Genomic DNA, 22,059 nt, shown 5'->3' on the forward strand with positions numbered 1-22,059 from the left:
CTCTCTAGAAACTACATCTAAGACCTAAAATTGTGAATAAAAAGTGTATGAATGATTCTCCCACTCTGCAGCCTCTAATATGTGTTTTCTGGGTCGAAAACTGGGTCATAAATAGTCCAGATATCACCCCAGTGATTTCTAATACGTCCAGCACATGACTATGTTACGCGTACGCGTCGCCCACGTGTACGCGTCACTCGTCTGCGGCACAATTCACGCGTGCGCATCACCTAACAGCAAGGCAACTATGACAAATTATATATTGTTGCGAAGCCGCGAATGTTAGCTTTCCAACGCAACTGAAACCGCCTCATTTAGACTTCTGTAGCTCAAGTTATGATCGATTGAGTGTGAAGAGATCAGGGCTAACAGCTTTGCAGTTCCTTCAACTTCTTGTATTCTTTCCACTTTTGCATGCTTCCTTTCTATCTTCTAAGCCATTCGTGTCCTGTGATTTCTGAAAACACTTAACACACATATCAAGGCATCGAATGGTAATAAGAGAGGATTAAACATAGCAAAATTAAGACTAAAGAAGCATGTTTTCAATCATAGCACAAAATTAGGAAGGAAAATATAAAACATGCGATTTAAATGAATAAGTGTGAGAATAGTGAATAAAATCTACTAAATTAAGCACAAGATGTACCACGAAATAGTGGTGCATTAGCTATGCTTTAAAAATAAATATTTTTTAATATTATTGTTAGTACTCTTTGTTAACTTTTAATTTTTATCAATTTTTTATTTATTTTTCTTGTTGATAGTATGAATATTTTTTTTAGAATTTTTTTTATCTTTACTTATGCATATTATTATATTTTTTTAATAGAATTTTTAGTATTTATTATTCATATAAAATTTTTTAGTCATTTTTATTAATACGTATTTTTTTTATAGAATTTTGTTTTCTTATTGGACTTTGTATATTTTTTACTATATATTCTTAAATTAGTATATATTTTATTTATTATTGTTAATTTTATAATATAAATTTTATTAAAATGATATAATTAAATATAAAAAGAGTACTAAAGAAAAGTACTAACAAATTATAATAAAAAGTACTAAATTTAAACACATAAATTTAAATTCTTTTTAAAAGTTAAAATAATATAATTTTGAATTATATAAATTTATGTCTATTTTAGTAATTTTTGTTTAAACCTAATTTTGAATGATTTAACCAAACAACATTCATCTTATTATAATCAATTTTGATACAAAATTATCAAATATAAATCACATTAATACCAATTCAATTTTTATCAAAATTGAGTTTGTAAAATCAATCTTATATAAATTTTCGTTTGTAAATTCTAATTTAAACACATAATTGGTAATGAAAGCTGTTGAAGTTCAAATGACACCAGTATCACTAGATTGGCTACAATTTCGTGGATGCTGTTCTGATAAGCTCAATTCTGACGCCAGATAGCTCCCAATTTCGTAGACGCTATACCTGAAATGGTTTCTGCTCTGCTCCATTTTGTAGTCACTAAAGCTAAATAGAATACAAACTCACTTTACGAACGTCATTCTTAAAATGGTCACGTGTATTCTTGAAATTATTTTACCTGATACACATTTTAATAATAAAAATTTTTTCACATTTATTTATATAAGAAAGTCCTGGCGCCTTGTACAAGTACAAACTTAGAGAAGGTGTTATATCTTCTAGGAACTGGCCTAGTAGAATTAAGTTATTGACTTTGACCACGACACTGTGGTGGTGCTAGTATTCCATGCATAATTCCTTTTTCTAAAGTCTCTCCTAAATGCTAACATGGATAAGAACAAAGTTAAAGCACTTCGCCAAGAAACAACATCACTTACCAACTCATCCCTGCAAATATCTTTTCCGTACATGATTCAATATTTAATCCCATCGCTTCCCCCAACAGGCCTATTAATGTGCCTCTTAATGTAAATGTTATTGTTGCAAATATTGAATCTCAAAAAACCCGGGGAAAATACGCTGTAATCTAGTCATTAGATGCATAAGTTGCATACTCTTGGAAGTTGGAACATCTATAAAATGTTTCAGATATTTCATATTTCAGAGGTAAAATTCTTTTTTAAAATCAGAAAAAATCACTAATTTCATATAAAGAATTAAAAAAAGTTTAGGTATAAATAAATATTTTTTCCGATTAAAATGAGTACTTTTTTTTTGGGTGACTATTAAAATGAGTAATTTCTGGAAACAATAAAATATCCAAGTTTCATAATTAATTTTATTGAAAAAGATACCCAGTACCCCACCCTAAACAGCGAATGAATTGAATGTGATTTTCGCGTGAGGTGCTTCTCTGAAAGGAGGTGCGGCGTTGTAGTCCTAATTCGGCCCCCTTTTATCTCTCTTTCTTTTTAATGTGGCTTGGACCCATCAAAGGAGAAAAACAAGAGACTGCAGTAAAAAGGAGAAACGGAAGGGTTTTCTATGGTTATGGCATGGCATGGCATTACATCGTTCCCACCTACTGATTAGTTAGTACTGACCTGCATTTTGGCTGCAACTCTTATATTACTTTCTAGTTTTTTTTTTAATTATTTTATTTTTTCAACCGATGGAAAAGAACAAGTATCAGATTCTGGGTTCCGCTTCTGGTCAACAACCTCCGACAAATGAACCGCAGGTACCACACTCTAATTTGTCTTCTTATTATGAAAAGTTCAATCTTTTGTCCAAAAATTGTTTTTTCGTTAAAAAAAAAAAGCTTTTTAACCGTCTCGCCCCTGTTTTCTTTCAACGGCGATCCTATGGCCTACTATTGTTCGAGTCGCTAAACATTGCATATTTTAGTTTGGTTGTTAGAGAAGCCAGAATTTCGTAACAACCACTGTATGGATGGAGTGTGTCGGTAATCATAATTAGAATCATATTTTAGGGAGTAATTTATAACACCTATGTGTTGGTAACATGCATCATTTGTAGTGTTGTTTATCCTGTTGATTTTGCTGAGATGAGAGTGTATATCTGAATAACAGGGCAACAAACAGAAAGGCCAAGCAAATGTGACAGTTTTGCCTAACTCAAAACAACAGCAGCAGCTATCCATTGCCCCTAAACCCTACACTCCTCAAAGTGCTACAGAACAGTTCCTGGCAATGACCATGCCCACCAATCAGTGGCAACAAGCTCAGATGTTTGCACAGTTAACAACACCGCCACCACCAACCTATTGGCAACCTCAGTGGCCTTCTGGTGTTGCTCCATTTATGGGATCAAATTTTCCCCCAATTTATCAGCCATTCCCTCCTAATGGCACCACTGATCCTAGCTGCCAAGGTGTTGGAACTTCCTCAACTACCCGGCCTCTAGTTCCGGATATGCATTACCCTATTCCCTACCCGTATCCTGGATTTCCAGGTAATTAAGCAATCTTGTAGTTCTTTTTAATATTTTCATTACCAAGTATATGGGAGACAGAGGTATAATCCCCCCAACAAAACAAAAGGATTTTGTTTTGGATTTTAATTAGAGTGTATATCTATTTGGGTAAATAAGTATTTGGACATAGTAATTTTCATGAGGTAATGCTTCATTTTCCATGTTATACTTGTCAATGTTCGGATGCATTTCAGGGTGTTCGTATAATGTATTATTAAGGTTAAGGTGTTGCCTACACTCTACAGGTCCTTGTGATCCATCATCTTGGTTGAGTCAAATGCAGCAATTACAGCATCTCTATGCTTACAATTTTCCTGGTGCGCATGGCTATTCTTCGGCAGCTCCTACTGCGCCTGGCTTCTCAGCTTCTGGAGAGCAATCTTCCCATAAAGGAACTATCAGACCACCTGCAAATCTTTCTCAGAAGCACCAGCAACTCTGGGAAGCTCAGGTGGATGATTTTCTTCCCAAATTCTCACTCCTGCATTGCACTAATAATTTATTGTTACTTCATTGTATTAATAATATCAACAAGCTTATTCTTGCAGTCAGCAGAGAATGTCCAGCTCTGGAGCATAATAGATAAATTGCAGGCTGAAGTTTCTGATTACAAGGTTCGTCTCACAAGGCTTGAAGAAGAAGTTTCATCACTCAAACAAAAAGCAGCAGCGCCTCCCCATAATGAAGTTAAGGGTAATATCCCTAAAGCGGCAGTGCCTCCCCGTAATGAAGTTAAAGGTAATATCCCTTTAGGGGAAGTTAATGGAAATATCCCTTTTGGAACAGGACAGCCACGAAAGAGAGGGAGGCCACGTAAGCGGCCACTGGATATACTGTATCCGTATCCAATCCATCAAGAATCTCAACCACAAACTCAGTGTAGAAAGCCAGCGCCACTAATTAAGCCTCACTTTGAAATTAAACCATCTCTCTTTGAGAAAGTTATCCTTAAGCCACATGATCAAGGTGTGCCAAATCACTCTACAATGGCAAAGCAGCAAACCAATGAAAAGATCTTAGATGCCGTAACACCAGAAGTGAGTGGCAACATCCAAAACAATCAAGGCAAATCATTGTTGCCTACACACGGAAGCGAAGTTTATCAGGAATATCAGGGACCCCAATCATATGCTAGTGGCAGCGCTTATGCTTCGGGAGCATGGGTTAGTTTTAAAAATTTAGACATGGTAACAGCCTATTGTGTACTTCCAAATCCAAAAGAAGTACGATGGAGTAACGGGATTGTTTCGGCTAGATACCGAGGAGATACTGATAAAGGGAGTCATGGGGGAACTCATTGCATACCCATTCAAAACTCTGCTAAGGAACTGTTAAATGCAGCAAGTAAAGGTCATTTCCATAATGGCATTGTTATCAAACAAGAACAAGAAGAAGGAGCAAAGGTATCACCTGGACAGAGTTCTGCTAATGAAACAGAGGAGGCGGAAGATACTAATTCAGGATCAGCCGAAGATGAAAATGAGGATGAAATGGAAGATGACACTGGCTCCAGTGCTGAAGAAACTGATGTGCCTAAAGATGAGGGTGAGTGCACCATGAATAATAGTTGACAGTATTATTTCAAGTCTTTTTGCATTCCAAATCACTGACTATAGTAAACTGAGCAATGGGACCATTTTCTTACTAACTTTTTTAATGGTTTCCCAGAGTTTTGGTAGGAACTAGGGACCAGTATCAGTATGTAGATTACCATAATATTTCACCATATTAATCGAGGCGCTCCATGCATTTCGAATAATTTTATATATGCCATGACCAAGAAGATTACTTTGATTATTTTATTATTAACACTACTTGGAACTAATTTTTAGTATAAATAAATACTGCACGAAAAGGAAATGCATGTATTAATCATTAGAAGTTGAAAAAATATTATTCTTTCTTTATTTTTATCTGAAACTGCATTTGTTAGATGCTATAGTCTATAGATCCGCATTTTGTTTCAGAAAATAATGAATCCTATTCGATGGTTGTAAAAGAATTTGAGATATTCTATTTTTATTGTGCATCATACAACATAATACGTGTCTAATACGGAACAGTTAGATACATTGAGTCTTCTTATGTCCCTGATGAATTTTTACTTGTAGACGACGAAGCTGTAGATTTTCATAGAACCCTTTTTCTATTTTCTGAAATTGTTTTAGAGTAAAACCCCACTTTGGGCCTTAATCATTTTGCGAACTCCCATTCCACCCCTTATCAATTGAAAAATGATATTGCAGCCCTTAATCAGTGTCTTTGCCAAACCTTTTTAGTTAAAGAATGATATTGCCCCATTATAGTTAAAGAATGTTGTTAACGTGTACCGTTAACTCAACACGTGTCAAGCAACCATTTGAAGGGACTAATTGGCCCCCTATGACTCAATGAAAACGCTGCATTTTGTTGCCCCCTCTTCAATGATTTCTCCAAAGCTGATTTCGCTATCGGTTTAGATCATTTCACTCTTGGCAGAGGAGGAAGGGAAGAAACAAATCACGACGGTGATTGAAGGCAAAGCTTCCGGTATGGTTCTAGCAGATTGAAATTGTACAGAGATTGCAGTGATGAGCTTGCTATGATTGTGCTTGATTCGTCGGAGTTGTTAGGATTGGGAATTATGATAATAATGGTAATGCTATGGTTGAGGTTAGTGAGAATTGTGGGGTTGGTGATGGTGATGTGAAATCGGAAAGTGGAATAGATCAATTGGATGATGTGGAGAGAGTAGAGGGTGATGGGTTATCGGATTTGGAGGGAGAAGATTCAATGCGCATAGTAAGTAATAGTGATGTAAAATTGGAGGGTGGATTGTGTTTGTGTGGTGAGGGTGGGGGATTGAATCAATTTGATAATTTTGGTGTGCAATTGAGGTTGGAACACAAGGAGAAAAGAGAGAAAGAGAAGGTTGAGGAGGGAGGTTGTCTGATTTTAAGCATTCTGAGGGTGAGGATAATGACAGATAATGATAGGTTATAAGCTTCTTTGTAGCCTTTGACTCAAATGACTTGGATGATTTTCTGCTAGATAATGATAGATTTGATTGACGTCTTGAGATGTTTGTTTTTCTCTGCAAGAAGCAAAAATGGAACAATGAAGTTGATCAACGAAAGGAAGAAGTAAAGTGTTCTTGACCTCTCTAAAATGCAGTGTTTTGCTGAGTTATCAAGAGGTGATTTGTCTCTTTAAATATTTGTTTGACACATGAGCTAATAGTACACGTAAGTAACATCGTTAATTATAGGCGGAGACATTAACAAAGGGGACAAAAGGTCTGACGGAGACAATTATTAAGGACCGCAATGTTATTTTTCAATTAATGTGGACGAAATAGAAGTTCGCAAAATGATTAAAGGTCAGGATGGGATTTTATTCATTGTTTTAAAACATCAAACCTTATAGGTCTTCCTTTTTGTTAAGACCCAAAAAATGCCTAAATTCAACTCTTGTATTTTATTATACTTGAAAAAATGTATTTCATAAGGCATTGTTTAAGTCAGAGCCTAGTGATATTTTTCGAAAAACCATCAGTTTTTATTTAAGATAGATATTTGTTTTGGTCTTCTCTTTTGTTTAGACACCAAAAAAAAATTGTTTAATTGGTTTTTCTTTAAAAAAATAAAATAAATAAATAATAGGAGAAAGGAAGAAAAGTCTTCCCCTAGCTGTTAACTGTTAAGTGTTAACTGATATAAAGTCAATTGCGTAAACATAATCTGCTTAGAAACGTTAAAAGAAAAATGCAAATAACCTATATTATAAGAAGAAAATCAGTTTTCATAACTCTTAAGTACACGGGAAAGGAGAATACAAAAATACGAGTACTTTTTTTTTGGTTCATAAATAGTAAATATGAATAACTACGAACTATGATATGAGTATTTCAAGGCCCCATGGCAAAGTGAGTATGGAAAGGAACGCACCGATTTTAAAAGGTACAAATAATTGGTTATTTGGTTAGCATTGTCATTTTCAAACAATGGTGTATAACATTTGTGATCCGTGCATTAAGATGACCAATCCATAATGGGAATTTAGATGTGGAAAACGCACCGGATTTTAAAAAGTGCAAAAAATTGGTTAGCATTGTCATTTTCAAAAAATGGTTTCAAAAAATGGTGTATAACATTTGTGATCCGTGTATTAAGGTGACTAATCCATAGTGGGAATTTAGATGTGGAAATTTCGAAACAGTGACCGCAATAATGGGGAGTCCAAGTGATTAACAAAATAAATAATAAGGTAACTAACTTGTGTTGGTCGAGTGGTCAGTTCACTTGTCTGCTTAAGTAAGTGTCGGGAATTCAAACTCCGTCTTGTATATGTAGCAACTTATTGGCCAACGGTAAATCCTTAAATAGAGCTCAAATTCGCGACAGATTAATTCTTAATTTGTCGGGTTGGAAGATACCGTTTGGATAAACAAAAATAAATAAATAAATAAATAATGTCACATGGGACTTGTATTTAAATGTCGTAGTATTCATTTCTTCTTTAAGAATCCATGAATACAAATATACAATACACCCGAATCGTCATTGGTCCAGCTATGGAAATTTACATTAATGCCACTACAAATCAATATAGAAGAGAATCATTTTTATTTAATGTCAAAAAGCTATGAATGGACACTATATTATATCAATATTAATACATGTATTTTATGTCATTTGACATGTATTTTTTACCTAAAGTTGGATGTGCCCGATTTAGAAGAGAGATGTCGTAACCAATTATTATAGGATGAAATAAGCCTAGACTCTATAGAGTGTAGAGTGCAACCTAAGAACACCATTTCACCGCCGGCACCGCCATTCATACAAAGAACAAAAAGGAAATCCAATTATATGACAAATAATAAAGCAAATAAATTGCCAATGGAGGATTACCACGTGCGCCAGTGCCAATTTGCATATGGCCGCAAACACTCTCTCAAAGTCATCAATCTTGGGACAGATAAAGATGGATATCTAATAGTCTTAATATGATTTAAGTTAAGAGCTTCTTTTGTAGATATTTGTCAAGAATATTATATACATATAGGATTTTTTAATCAAAAAATATTCAATAAATAATGAGTTTCTCAAATTTTATTTATGACTCAAATTAATTTCTTAAATTTATCAATGTCAATTACGTTTGTCTCTATGACCCTATCTATAATGATTTGAGGAATTAAGTTATTTTTAATAAATTTAAACATTTCCAATTTGATCATTTATGCATAAACATTCTTTTTAAATAATTTTAAGAGAACTTTTATTTAATTCTTTTAATAATATGTTTAAGATATTCTTTTAGTTAATTTTTAATTTAAACATTAAATATTAAATATTAAAATAATTAAGGTTCAGAATAATATACACTTATTATGCTTGGAATTAATTCTCTACCTTAACCTACCAAAATAAATAAATTTTCAACCTTTCAATCTAGCACTACTCTTGCAGTCAAAAAATAAGAATGAAATTCGGTATTGTATAAAATAATATAATATTAATAGATGGATTTATTTAAAATAAATAAGCATGTATAATTAATATTTATTTATTTAATTATCAAAATTCAATGATATCTAACTTTACTTTATTCAAACAAAATTATTTTAAAGAAAAAGGAAAAATTATTATATTTTAACAAAAATAACATAAAATTGTCAATCAACTATAATTCAAATCGAAGGTATAATTCAAATCGAAGGTAGAAAAAAATCTCCTTTATCGCAGCGTTCTGTTGGAACACTTGAAAAGCGAGGAATAGGTGTGTCTTTGAGAAGCTAATGAGTCCAACACCGGAGATAGTATAAGAAGCCAGCAGTCTAATGCGTGAACTTAATAGTCATACCTGATAAATGCTAAAAAATTTTCTTTATTCTTACTTTACTATTTTTTAAGCTATTTGTCTTCGGATCACATTTGGTGATAATTGGGAATACCCAACTTCTTTTATACTTCCTTATGGAAACAATTATAAAATAATATCTATCTTTGAGAAAAAAAATGACATAGTTTTTTCATACTTACTTAGAGGTCGCGAGTTCGAGTCTCGCTCCTAACTTAAAAAAAAAAAAAAACATAAAATCTTCAAATAAAAAGAAAGTGATCAAAGAGAAAGGACTTTCTATCTATTCTACACATTTATTTAAAAAGTAAAATAAATTGGAGTTAATATTTATTTTGGTTCTTAAATTTGTACACAATGTGATTCACAGTAGTTTTTGGATAATTTTTGGCATACAAAACATTAATAGAGTATTGACATAAATAATAAATATATGTGACACTAAAAAACGTAAAATGATATCATTTTAATTTTGACAAATAATTTAAAAATAACACCATATTAGTTGCTTTGAGAAGAAAAATTTCAAGCTACTTATAAAATTATTTTTGAGTTATTTAAATACTAAAATTAAAACGTGGTGATTTTATAAAATCCAATATAGTAACAAAATGTTTACGTTAATGATCTGTTAAATTTGTGTGTCAAAAATTATTTCGAAATTAATATAAATCATGTTCTTAAATTTTAAAAATTAAATAAAAATAATTAAAATTTTAAAGATTAAATTGAGACTAATATGTAGATTAGGATATTATCTCAATAAATTATGCATCTTCCCAATGTAACAACAACAAACAATATACTTTTAAAAATATTTTTAAAAAAGTAGAAAATAAGAAAAAGACAATACTATATGAAAATTATTTTGATAAAGAAGTTTAAAATGTCTTTTTTTAAAAAATATTTTTTAGCTATTAAAATTTAATACATATAATTGATTAAATTATGTTATATTATCAAAATTATACTGGATAAATCGATTTAACAAAAAAATCGATTAACCAAATTTTAAATGAGTCTAAATTAATATCCTTTTAATAGAAAATGATTACAATATCTCTATTATATAAAGTAATTAAAATATTCTTATTATTATTATTATATATATATATTAATTTTAAAAATTTTAAATTTTAATCTTTTTTTCTTTCTGTAATCATAGAATTATAATTTTGAATTTTTAAAATTAATATGTATATATATCATAAAAAATATTTTAAATTACTTTTTATAATAAAGATAATTGTAATTATTTTTTATTAAAAAAATTAATTTAAATCAATTCAAAATTTAATTCACTAATTTTTTAACTAAATTGATTTATTTAATTTAATTTTAATAGTTAAAAAATATCATTTAAAAAAAGTTTAAAGTGTCTTTATCTTAATGTCTTCCATACTACATACGGTATAAAAGAAGAATAGACAATCTCTAACTCAATTAAGCGCTAAGCCTTAGGCTGTGTTTGGTTTAGAAAGAAGAGAAACACATTTGAATGCATTCAACGCTTCATTTTTATGTTTGGGTATTTTTTTTTTAGATTTGGATCCTTTAAAGTTTGAATTTTATTTTAAAGAGTAGAGTGTGATCTTCTACCCTTGAATAGTTTCTCTTTTATATTTATTTTTGGTCCCACCTATGAAATAAATGGTGAAAAATCATACTTTACTCTTTAAAGTGAAATTCAAACTTTAGAGAATTCAAATCCATTTTTTTCTCTAAACGTCAACGTAATTTTACGATCTTAAAAAGTTAGAATTTGTAGCTAATGCTTTTAGAAAATCACGTTAGTATTAAATTTATTTTTTCTTATCAATTTTACATTTTATTTCTTTGCTTGTAGTCTCTTTAGTATTTAAGTATTTTAAATATATAATTATATTTTTTTATTAAATTTTTACTGTTGATTTTGTATAAAAAAATTTATTTTTTGTTTGACTCTATTAAAATTTGTAAATGTAATTTTTGTACAATAATTTATTATTATAATTTTGTTATAATATAAATTATTAATTCCATTAAAAAAATAAAATAAATAAAAATCTAATTATAACTAACAATAAAATCATAAATAATTAAAATTTATAGTTTAAAATAATATTAAATAAAAAATTACCAAAAGTACTAAAAAATTATAAGTAATATAATATAATAAAATATATTTTAATATATTTTTTATATATTATTTTTGCTTTTGATATAAAAATATTTTTTACCAATTTTTATATATTATTTTTATTTTAGTAAGTAAATATTAATTTTATTATAAAATTAATTAATAATATCTATTTAAATATCTAAATTAAAATGATAGAATAATATAAAAAATTTATTTAAATTGATGTCTATTTTAATAATTTTTTATTTAAAAATAATTTTGAGTAGTGTAATCAAAATCATATTTACTCTACTATAATCTATTTTGATATAAAGATTATCAAACATAAATCACTTTAATACAAACTTACTTTTAATCAAAATCATGTTTACAAAATAATTTTATACAAATTCTCATTTTCAAACTAAAATCCAAACACACACTAATTTATTTAATTTAATTTTAATAGTTAAATCAATTCAAAATTCAATTCACTAATTTTTCAACCAAATTAATTTATTTAATTTAATTTTAATAGTTAAAAAATATCATTAAGAAAAAAGTTTAAAGTGTCTTTATCTTAATGTCTTCCACACTACATATGGTATAAAAGAAGAATCGACGATCTCTAACTCAATTAAGCGCTACGCCTTATTCGGTGCATCACTGCGTTCAAAACGGAACAGTGATGACTGATGACAACAACAACATCATTTACGTAACCATTTCACTTTTCTTGTCATCTCTTCAAACTTCACACTCATAACTGCGTTTCGCTTTTTTTCCACCATGCCCAACCTCACCACCAATTATTCAAAGAAGCCACCAAGGCCCAACCGGATATGCTTCTCCTTCGCCGCGTACGCCGCCGCTCTCATGGACCGCCTCAAATCCTCCAACATCATCGTCTCCGATGGCCTCTCCGATGCTGAATTCTCGCAACTCGAATCAAAATTCAACATCACCTTTCCGCCGGACCTCCGCGCCATCCTCCACCACGGCCTCCCGATCTCGCCGGGCTTCCCAAACTGGCGCTCCTCCTCCGATCAGCAGCTCCAGATTCTCCTCAACCTCCCAACCTCCTCCATCCTCCGTCAGGTCTCAAAAACCGGATTCTGGCATCCTTCCTGGGGCCCCGAGCCCAGTGACCCGACCCGGGCCACCAGCTCCGCGTGGCGCATCTTGAACCAGGCTCCGCAGCTCATACCTATTTACCGGCATTGCTACATCCCTGCGTCGCCGAACGTAGCCGGGAATCCCGTCTTTTACGTCGATCACGGCGGCGATCTTAGGTTGTTGAGTTTCGACGTGGCGGGATTCTTCGAGAAGGCGGAGTTCATGTCGGAGTGGGAAGGGGAACAGGATGAGCCGGTTTGGGCGGCCAAGAGTGCGAGGAGAATAAGGTTTTGGTCGGAGATGGCGGAAGAGGTGGTGGAGGGGGAATTGGCAAACAAGTGGTGGTGGAGAAGGTTTGAAGGGGAGATTGGAGGGTGCATGGAAGGGGCGGTGTGGAAGCTGAGAGACGGAGGGTGGAGGGAGGAGGAGATTCGCGACATGATGATGGTCATGGACGACGGTGGTGATCATGGAGAGGAAGAAGAGAAGAAGGTGAATGTGAGGGTGAAGGACATGGAGGGGATGACGTGGCAGGCGAGGGTGCTGTCTTTGGTGCTTCTGCGTGCGGGTTGGAGCAGGGAAGATGTGGTGGACTCTCTTGGTTTGGTCGGCGATAAAGGGATGGAAGTCGTGGTTCCAATTCTATCAACAGATACAAGAAAGCATCACTCACAACTCACAAGTCACAATAACAATGCCTTAAACAACATTCTTTCAACTTAATTACTACCGTTCAATTAGTCAACCTTAGCAGCTATTTTCTTCATTGTTATCCTCACAATAGCCTAGGCTGATTATCATTTTTTGAGTGAATAGCAATTAATTTGTTGTTAGTTTTTATGGACAGAGATAAAAGGCGAATGAATTCAATTGTTGTTGAACAAGAGTGAACCGAATCATAAGAATTTGTTTTGCATGGAACATGACAAATGTCTATGTGTGGTGGTGTACTAAGCATAAATCGCATTATGTGATATGGTGGATGTGCTTTCTCTTTAGAACCTCCTGGCTCCTGGACCACATAGAGGGGGTGGCAGATATATGTATGTGTGCCGCCATAACGTTGGGTTCTTATTATTTTCTTGCGGGTTTGGTGGCTATAAGAATTTAGAGAGAAATAATAAAGGATTAAGGAGGATGAAGTGACGGGGTTGGTGAATGGATGAACTGTTTTTGTACATTTGGCCACATAACATGTGTTTCAACCTTGTGATATCAAAGAAAATCTCATTTGTCTTCTTTCTAGAATGAGCTCATGCCAACATTGTGCCACGCCAAGCGGGGATTAGCAGGCGATTAATATCACCGTTTCAAATAGACCAAAAAAAAAGGAAGACGAGAGAAGAGAGAAAAGGGGGGGGGGGGGGGGGGGGGGGATATTTAAATTCATGCTTGGGGAGACACAAAATACCAAAGGGTAGTTGTTTTCGGATTTTACTGAAATATGGAGTATACTAGCAGAGCGAAATGGTTGGTAGCAAGTTCTATTCTTCAAATTAAAAAAAGTAATGAAATTGTAAATAATTTCTAATTAAAAAAAAAAAGGTAAAATTAGACTAGATTTTTATAGTGATTCTCGTATTTATGTTGTAATTTGTATATCAATTTGGTTCATAAGATTTTAATGGTGCTATGGTGTCTAAATTATCTAACTTATTTTTAAAGATAAAAAAATAAAATATTTAAAAAAGTTAAATATTTAAAATTTATTAAATATTATCTATTTACCTTTTTTGATAAATTAGATACATTCTTAAGAATACCATAACATTCACCTTTATATTATGCTCAATTTAATCCCTTTTTCTTTAACAAAGTCTGAAAATTGTCCACAATAAAAAAGATTTTTTCCATTATCAACTTCTACTCGGATAAATTCCATGCAAAGACTAGCTCGGGAACAATATCAAAAAAGAAGAACAAAAAATTTTTGTTTTACATGTATTTGGTAAAACTTTAAAAAATATGATAGTTGATTCACGGGTAAAGTATATTTTTTGTTCTTAAATATTATTTAAAAAATTTAAAACATTCTTAGATTTTATTATGTTTAAATTTTATTCTTAATATTTTTAATTTGCATCAAATATATTTCTGATAGTTAACATTTCGAAAATTTTATAACGAATCCAATAATAATGCATGACAACTAGAGTTAGAAATAAATCGAGTTGAATCGAGCTAAACCAAGCTCAAATTTGGCTCACGAAAATTAAGCTTGGCTCATGACTCGATTCATTAACAATCGAACCTATTTCGTAAACTCAAGCTCGACTCAACGAAAGCTCACAAGTTGACTCAAATAGGAACATAATCTATAATTCTATATTAAAAATTATAACTTATATATATTAAAAAATATTAAAAAAAATTAATTTTATATATTATCTATCTATCAATTATAAATTTTTTATTTATATCCTACGTCAAAATTATATATAAAAATTATTATAAAATTTTAAATAATTAAGAACAGTAATATATATGTAAAATTATATATATATATATATATATATATTAAATTATTAATACGAATATCTTATATGTATTTAATTTATACTTTTAATATTATATATAATTGAGCCAGTTCACGAGTTAATAAATTGAGCTTATTCAAACTCAAGTTCGACTTATTTAATTTATGAGCTCAATTCCAAGGTTAAGCTCGGCTCATCAGCTTACGAGTTCAACTTATCGAGCTATTAACGAGTTGAGTTCGAGCTGGCTTAATTCATTTCCATCCCTAATGACAACTATGTCTAATTTACTTGTGTTAAAAGTTGTTATTGTGAAATTGTTATTGAATTGATCCTAAATTTTTTTAAAAATTAATCGCCAAAAATACATTTAATACAAATAAAATTTTTTTAAAACAAAATAAAATCTAAAGATATTTTAAAAACTTTTAACAAAATTTTAAAAATAAAAGATATATTTTACCCTTTATTTATTTTATTTATGTAGCTTTTTTCTAGCACCCCTATGATTGTGACTCTTTTGTTGGCACATTGGCTCTTTTAATTCATGATGTTTGTTTGCATCATTTTTGTCACAACTTTAACAATTACTTAAATATAACTCAGTTCTAAATGGTTTAACTTTTTATTATTGTTTCACTTGATTTTTAGTAAATTTTAATATAATTTTTTAATAAAATGTTAAATTAAATTTGTATTAAAATTTTAAGTATTTAAAAAATAGATATAATTTCTTTAAAAAAGAGTGAATTTGACTAAAAAATTATTTAGTGTTAGTATCAAAATGTATGAGATGTTTAAATTATAGTAAATAATAAAAAATTGTAATATAATAGATGAAACTTTAAAATTACAATTGAAAGAAAGCAAAATACTTAAAGAAAAAAAATAAAAAATAAAATGCGTAAAGCAAATAATGAAAAGAAAAAATAAAAGAAAAACAAATAAAAGTGAACTTCCAACACTCACATGCATTTGTGCTCCATGATCTTCCGTTGCATTGCTGGGACTGAGAATTTCAATGGAAGCTTATGTGTGATGATATAGTGTTTTTGAAGATGTCCTAGAACTCTTAGTTTCTACTATTTATAAACCATGAAGATAGACTTGCCATGGAGCATGCCGTCTACGATCTTACTTTCTCATTTTTCTCAGCCATGACCTATTGACCATGAAGAATCTTGACCCCTAAGTTTTGACAACCATGTCTTTCTTGGTTTTCAAGTCTCACGTTTTCTTTAGCACGCTCCTCAAATTTCGCACACATGTTCTCCACTCAACTGGAAGGTCGAGTAGTAAGTCTTGCTACTCAAGAAAAGGCAATAACTACCTTTTGACTTCGATACTCTTTGCATCATCATTTTTCGACTTCAACTTATCTTTTAGTAGTCAATATCGTTGGCAGTCGACGCACCCTCTTATCGGAAAAAATCTAATTTTTTTGTATCAACAATTACAATATTTGCATATATAATATGTTAATTATAGGAAAATTAAGGGTTAAGTACTTTTTTCGTCTCTAACATTTTGGGTTAAAATCAAAATCGTTCCCAACTTTTTTTTGTTATTAAAATCATCCTCAACATTTAAAAACGCTTTAAAATAATCCTTTTTCAAATTTTTGGACTAAAATACCCTTAATCACCATCATCCTTCTCCTCACCTTCCTCACTTCCACCACCTCCACCATATCCACTGCCACCATAACAAAGCGAGGGGCTGCCATTGGATTGCCGCTGCCACTGGGTTGCCATTGCCGCTACAAGGTCATCATTTAGATCACCGCTGTCGCTGCTGGTTCATCGGAGAATAGAAAGAGAGAAAAGCAATGCGAAGAAAGGAGAGATGAGTTGCTGTTGTAGGGCGCCGTTGCTGCTGCAGGGTCGTCGTTGCTACCGCTGGGTCGCTGCTGCCGCTGGTTCATCGGAGAAGAGAGAGAGAGAGAGAGAGAGAGAGAGAGAGAGAGAAGCGATGCGAAGGAGGCGCTGTCGCCGCTGGCTCATCAGGGAAGAGAGAGAAGCGATGCGAAGAGAGGGAGGGACGGGTTGCTGCTGTCGCGGGGTCGCTGTTTCGTCGGAGGAGAGAGAGAGAGAGAGAGAGAGAGAGAGAGAGAGAGAGAAGCGATGCGAAGGAGGTGCTGCCGCCGCTAGTTCATCGGAAAAGAAAGAGAGAAGCGATGCTAATGAGGGAGGGGTTGCGGGTTGCCAATGCTGTCGCTACGTCGTTTTTTCGCCGGCGAAGCTTTCTTTTTCCTCTTCTTCTTCTCACCGGCAATGTTGGTGGCAATGAAAGTGGTGGGGTGAGGAAGGTGAAGAGGAGGATTATGATGATGAAGGATATTTTGGTTCAAGAATTAGGAAAAGAATGATTTTAAAGTATTTTTAAACATGGAGAATGATATTAATAACGAAAAAATGTCAGAAATGATTTTAATTTTAACCCAAGACGTAAGGGACGAAAAAAGTACTTAACATAAAAAATTAATTATATTATATTATTAGACTAACATAAACAATCGAAATTATACAAATAATAATGTTGTTTCACCATTCATAACTTCATAACATACATGTCACATAAAAAAGTTCATTAACCAAATACATTGTTCTCAAACATGCAATATATCACTAAGTAGTTGGAAGTCAAATTTGTTAATAAAGGCGGAGATACTAATAATTATAAAATCAATTATAAATAGCTTATCTATGTACTTTTCTTAATCTCTTCAAGATGCTAAAAAAAGTTAAAAAAAAATTATACAAGAACAAAAGAGATTCTTTTGAAAAAAAAATATAAAAGAAATTGATGCCAACAACCAAATAAAACACTGTTCAAAAGCCTAGCTAAAAAGCAAGGAAGTCTTGGAGTTGGATATATAAAAATAAAAAAATACAATCATGTTGTTTAAATGGTAGTAGAAATATTCAAATAAAAATGAACTACTATAAAAAAAAATGATCGAATTGTATTATGATGTGGATAAAAACATGCCAGTGGAAGAGCATAATAATTTAAAAGATCTAATGGGTTTTTGGAAGGAGATCACGAAAAAAGAGATGTATATGTAATGAGAGATGAAAAAAATGTGTTGAAAATGGTGAAGTAATGAGGTTTTGAAAAGATATATAGGTTGAGAATGTGTTATTACGAGAGAAATTTTTAAGATTATTTGTTTTTTCAAATTAAAAGAATATCACTATATATGATAGATTATGAGGTATAGATTGGTTCATCATGAATATGGAGTCTCTAGTAAGGAAGATACAATGTGAAATCATTCACGAACGTAGTCGAAAAGAAGATATATGAGAGCCAATTAGGAAACATATTTTGATAATCTATAAAGAGGATTGGTATCACCTTAAATTGAAATGCTAATGTGATTTGTAATAATAAATGGGCCGAATAGAAAAAACAAACTAATAAGGGTGAAGGGACATGTGTATTGTGTGAGGAGATGCCAGAGTCAATAAATTATATACCGCGGCGGATTAGTCCTTGGTCAGCCGGGCTGGGGGATACCGTGGGAAACCAAAAAAAAAAAAAAATTATATATTTTTTATAATTCTTTTTGTTCAAAATTGTGGTCAATGGCCTTGAATTTTGTTTGTGAGTAGAAGTATATGATGATAGATTTTGGTTTGAGAGTTTGATTAATTATGATGTGTACAATATCTCAAAAAAATAGATTATGCTGTTTTTTGTTATTTTTTATATTGTTTGAAATTGTAGGGATTTAGGGTTATAAAGGGAGAAAAATCAAATTGGGTCATAATATAAATTTTGTTATCTTATATGATTGTTGTAGTGTCTAACGTGGTAAGAAAATATTAGCTCATCACTTTATTTACTGAGTTACTGTTAAAAAGAGATTAATGAATTATTATGATGTTTAAAATTCACTCTTAAATACTATAATAATAAAGTTAAAAATTTAAAGACCAAATCAATGTAAGATATTGTTACGTTGGGTAACCGAAAGTTAATGGGCTGGACTCATTAGGTTGGCCCAATCGTATGAGGGAGGAAGCCTTTGAGCGGGTTTGCGCCTTTGGAGACTCCTTTCGACTTGTGAGTGTGAGTGAATGGGGGGTGGTACCTGCAAAGACACTCTGATGCCTAAGTTAGCGAGAGTGTGAGCAGGTCTAAAGAGTATTGGGACTTAGAGATACCTGAGGGATGTCAGTGTATTTATAGTGGTGAACCAATAACCACCGTTAGAGTGGTTCCACCTTTTAGGGTGGATAACCGCCCCTTTATCTTAGGGAGGTTACGATATGACTCCTGGAAGTGGGTTGAGAGATTTTAGGGACAGTTATTATCTGCCAGCTAATCTTTACTCGCGACTTCTTTAGAGCAAGTCGTGGGGAGAACCGACTTCTAAAGAGAAGGTCGGTGTTCTGAGGAGCCCAACCTTGTGGTTGGATCTTGTAGTTTGGACCTGAGTCTTAGAGTTGGGCCAGGGTATGAACAGTGCCCCTACTCGAGCCCAATTCCTTTTAAGGATTGGGGTCGAGTATTATAACTCGGGACCGTAGCCAACTTGATGAGGATCCGACGTGATTTTTCGGAACTGACGTGTTTCAAAAGTTTTCAACAGTCTCGTCAAATCAAACATCGCGTCACTTAGGGGTTTGACCATTTATGCGCGGGGGCGGTCACATTGGTAACGGTGCAACTTTTGAATGGCCTGTGTCGTTTTGCTTTTATGCCCCTAACGTGTGTATAAATACTTTCCCTTCTTCTTGCTTGTTTCGTTTTTGAAAACTTTTCCATCTGCACCCTTTGATTGAAAGAAGAAAGCTCCTTCCTTTTCGAGTGCTGTTGCTTCCATTTTCTTGCAAGAAAAAAAAAGGTCAGCTTCTTATCCTTTCTTTGTAGAGTTGCATGTTTTTTTTTATTTGAGATGAGAGTCGGTCGTAGACTTTGTTTTGTCAGGGATCTGACTTCAGGCCCCCTTAGAGACCCTATTTTTTATCCCATTTTCTTTTTCTTTGTAGGTTTTTTCTAGAAAAATAAAAAATGTCTTCTGTTGAAATTCTCGCTCAGTGGGTGGATGTCACGGTTTTGGGGGAAGAACCCCTTGTTGACACGGACTTCATCACCAACCTCCGCACTCATCATAGGCTTTGTACTTCTGATGAGGACGAGCCGAAATATGAACTGGTTGTCCCGAGTCCCGAAGACCGGGTTTGCTTTGGGAGGGCCTCTGAGGCAGCCCCTCATTTTTTCTATATGTATGAGAGTATGATTACCCGCCTGGACGTTTTTCTCCCTTTTTCCGACTTTGAAATGGATGTTTTAGGCCACTGCCGTGTTGCTCCTACACAACTCCACCCCAGCTCTTGGGGTTTTTTAAAAATTTATCAATTCATTAGCCATGCCCTAGATTTTCTGACTTCTTTGAGGATTTTATTTTTTTTTCACATGACTAAGCCCTTCAGTGGGCAAAATAACAAACAACAATGAGTTTCTTTCCGGGCTATACAAGGCCGGAGAGTCTTTACCCTTTTTGATGAATCCTTTCATGACTTTAAGAACTTCTTTTTCAAAGTGCAAGCTGTAGAGGGTCACCACCCTTTTTTCCTAGATGAAAATTCTTCCCATCGCTTTCCTCTGTACTGGTTAAAGGCTTCTCCTTGCGAGAAATATAGTTTAGATAAATTTGGACGAGGTGGAGGCCGCCATCGTTGGGTTCCTCCGAGAAGTTTGGGGGAGAGCCCGTTATTTGGATACCAATAAGTTCCTTCAGGGCTCTCCGACCTTTGTGCAGGCCCAATTAGGTAGTGTCGTATTGGTTTGTTGGGTTTTTCGACTTTCCGAGTTATTTTTCTTGATTTTTCGATATGCTTTGTTGGCTTTTTACCTAATGGTTTTTGCAGAGATGGCGAAGAGGAATTCGAGGGAGTCTTACCAGAGGGTTCAGGAGGCCAAGGCTAGATCCCGCGCCAGGGTTGGTGGTGCCAGGGCGACCGGTCCTTCTCCTCCCCCTTCTTTTCACGGCTTGGGGACCCCTGCCCGACCTATCGTTATTTCTTCCTTGGCTTCTTCTCTGCTGCCCCCTTCTTCCCGACCTTCTCCTGAGCCAGAAAAGAAAAAACGCAAGGCTCTAGAGTCTGGCTCTCCTTTTGAAGGTGAGGTCAAGGTGGATGCTCGTCAATTCATCCAGGAGCATATTTATCCTTATACTCGTATAAGTATGGATGATGCTTCTCTTCGAAACAACCTTACTATTCTGGCCTAGGAGAATATTAGGGCGGTGGGGGTGTGCACTAAGTTTCTTGACATCTTTGGGAAGACTCCCCTTAGTTCTTTGGGCTCATCCCAGAGGGTTGAGGAGCTAGAGGGGAGGATTCTTTTGTATCAAGAGTCTGAGAGGAGCCTGAGGGAGGAGGTCACCAAGTTGAGGGAAGAGAGGGATAATCTCCGAACGGAGGGGGAAAAGTTGATGAGCCGATGCTCTATGGCGGAGGGCCTATGGGAGAAGGCGGAACTGAGCTACTCGAGTTTGTTCCAGGACCTTGTGGAGGTCAAAAAAGATCTAATGAAGGCTCGGGATGCTTATGCGGAGCTGGAGGATTCTATTGCCGAGGGATCCGAGGAAGCTTGGAGGGTTTTTAGGGAACATGTCGGGGTTATTGCTCCCGACTTGGACCTCTCACCCTTGGACCTGGACAAGGTTATAATTGATAGGGCGATCGTGTCTCCTCCTCGACCTGTTTCTGAATCCGAACTGAAGACTTGGGGCCAGAGAATTATAGAGTCTCCTCCCAAACCAGATGATGCTCCGAGTTCCTCCAAGGTTCCTGAAACTTTCCCTCCAACTCCTATAGATGTCTCTCTCCCTGACTCTGGTGGTGCTTTGATTACTCTTCCAGGTGGTGATGGTGATGCTCTTTGAAAAATTATCTTTGGCTATATGGGGGCCTGGCCTGTGGGTCCCCACTTTTTTAAACTATTTATCTTTATGTTCTCGTGGTAGGTGGTTGACATTTTCTTGGCCTTTTATGGCTGTAAACAAAAAATTAATGATATGACCAGTAAACATCGGTTACACATTATAGCTCGGTTACACTTCAGGCCCAATCATAACCGACGATTTCATCATGGCCATAAATGGCCCCAAA

General features: G+C 33.8%; 2 protein-coding genes across 5 annotated transcripts; both read left to right on the top strand.

Annotated features, from left to right (window-relative positions):
• The first annotated feature begins 1,700 nt into the window (after positions 1 to 1,700).
• Positions 1,701 to 5,153, top strand: LOC112800447 (uncharacterized). Of its 4 annotated transcripts, none has more exons than XM_025842729.3 (5): positions 2,212 to 2,490; positions 2,580 to 2,639; positions 2,992 to 3,373; positions 3,589 to 3,845; positions 3,943 to 5,153. In XM_025842729.3, the coding sequence occupies exons 3-5, from the start codon at positions 3,112 to 3,114 to the stop codon at positions 4,963 to 4,965; spliced, it is 1,542 nt and encodes a 513-aa protein (XP_025698514.1). In that variant the 5' UTR covers positions 2,212 to 2,490; positions 2,580 to 2,639; positions 2,992 to 3,111; the 3' UTR covers positions 4,966 to 5,153. The 4 variants fall into 4 exon arrangements, with proteins under 4 accessions (XP_025698513.1, XP_025698514.1, XP_072092742.1 ...); XM_072236641.1 differs by having other exon boundaries at positions 2,217 to 2,490; positions 3,640 to 3,845; XM_025842728.3 differs by having other exon boundaries at positions 1,701 to 2,639; positions 3,640 to 3,845.
• A 6,975-nt stretch (positions 5,154 to 12,128) lies between these two features.
• On the top strand, positions 12,129 to 13,178 carry LOC112803183 (uncharacterized). Its single transcript, XM_025846696.1, has one exon. It carries the CDS (start codon positions 12,129 to 12,131, stop codon positions 13,176 to 13,178), a length of 1,050 nt encoding a protein of 349 aa, XP_025702481.1.
• Positions 13,179 to 22,059: the final 8,881 nt, after the last annotated feature.

This window comes from Arachis hypogaea, chromosome 5 (genome assembly GCF_003086295.3).
Source record: "Arachis hypogaea cultivar Tifrunner chromosome 5, arahy.Tifrunner.gnm2.J5K5, whole genome shotgun sequence".
In the NCBI taxonomy this organism is placed as follows: Eukaryota; Viridiplantae; Streptophyta; class Magnoliopsida; order Fabales; family Fabaceae; genus Arachis; species Arachis hypogaea.

Excerpts from the sequence above, each read along its gene's own strand:
- LOC112800447 (XM_025842727.3), top strand. The coding sequence starts at position 2,571 with ATGGAAAAGAACAAGTATCAGATTCTGGGTTCCGCTTCTGGTCAACAA. Across the intron at positions 2,640-2,991 it reads CTCCGACAAATGAACCGCAG|GGCAACAAACAGAAAGGCCA; the intron begins GTACCACACTCT and ends TCTGAATAACAG. Across the intron at positions 3,374-3,588 it reads CCCGTATCCTGGATTTCCAG|GGTGTTCGTATAATGTATTA; the intron begins GTAATTAAGCAA and ends GATGCATTTCAG.
- LOC112803183 (XM_025846696.1), top strand. The coding sequence starts at position 12,129 with ATGCCCAACCTCACCACCAATTATTCAAAGAAGCCACCAAGGCCCAAC.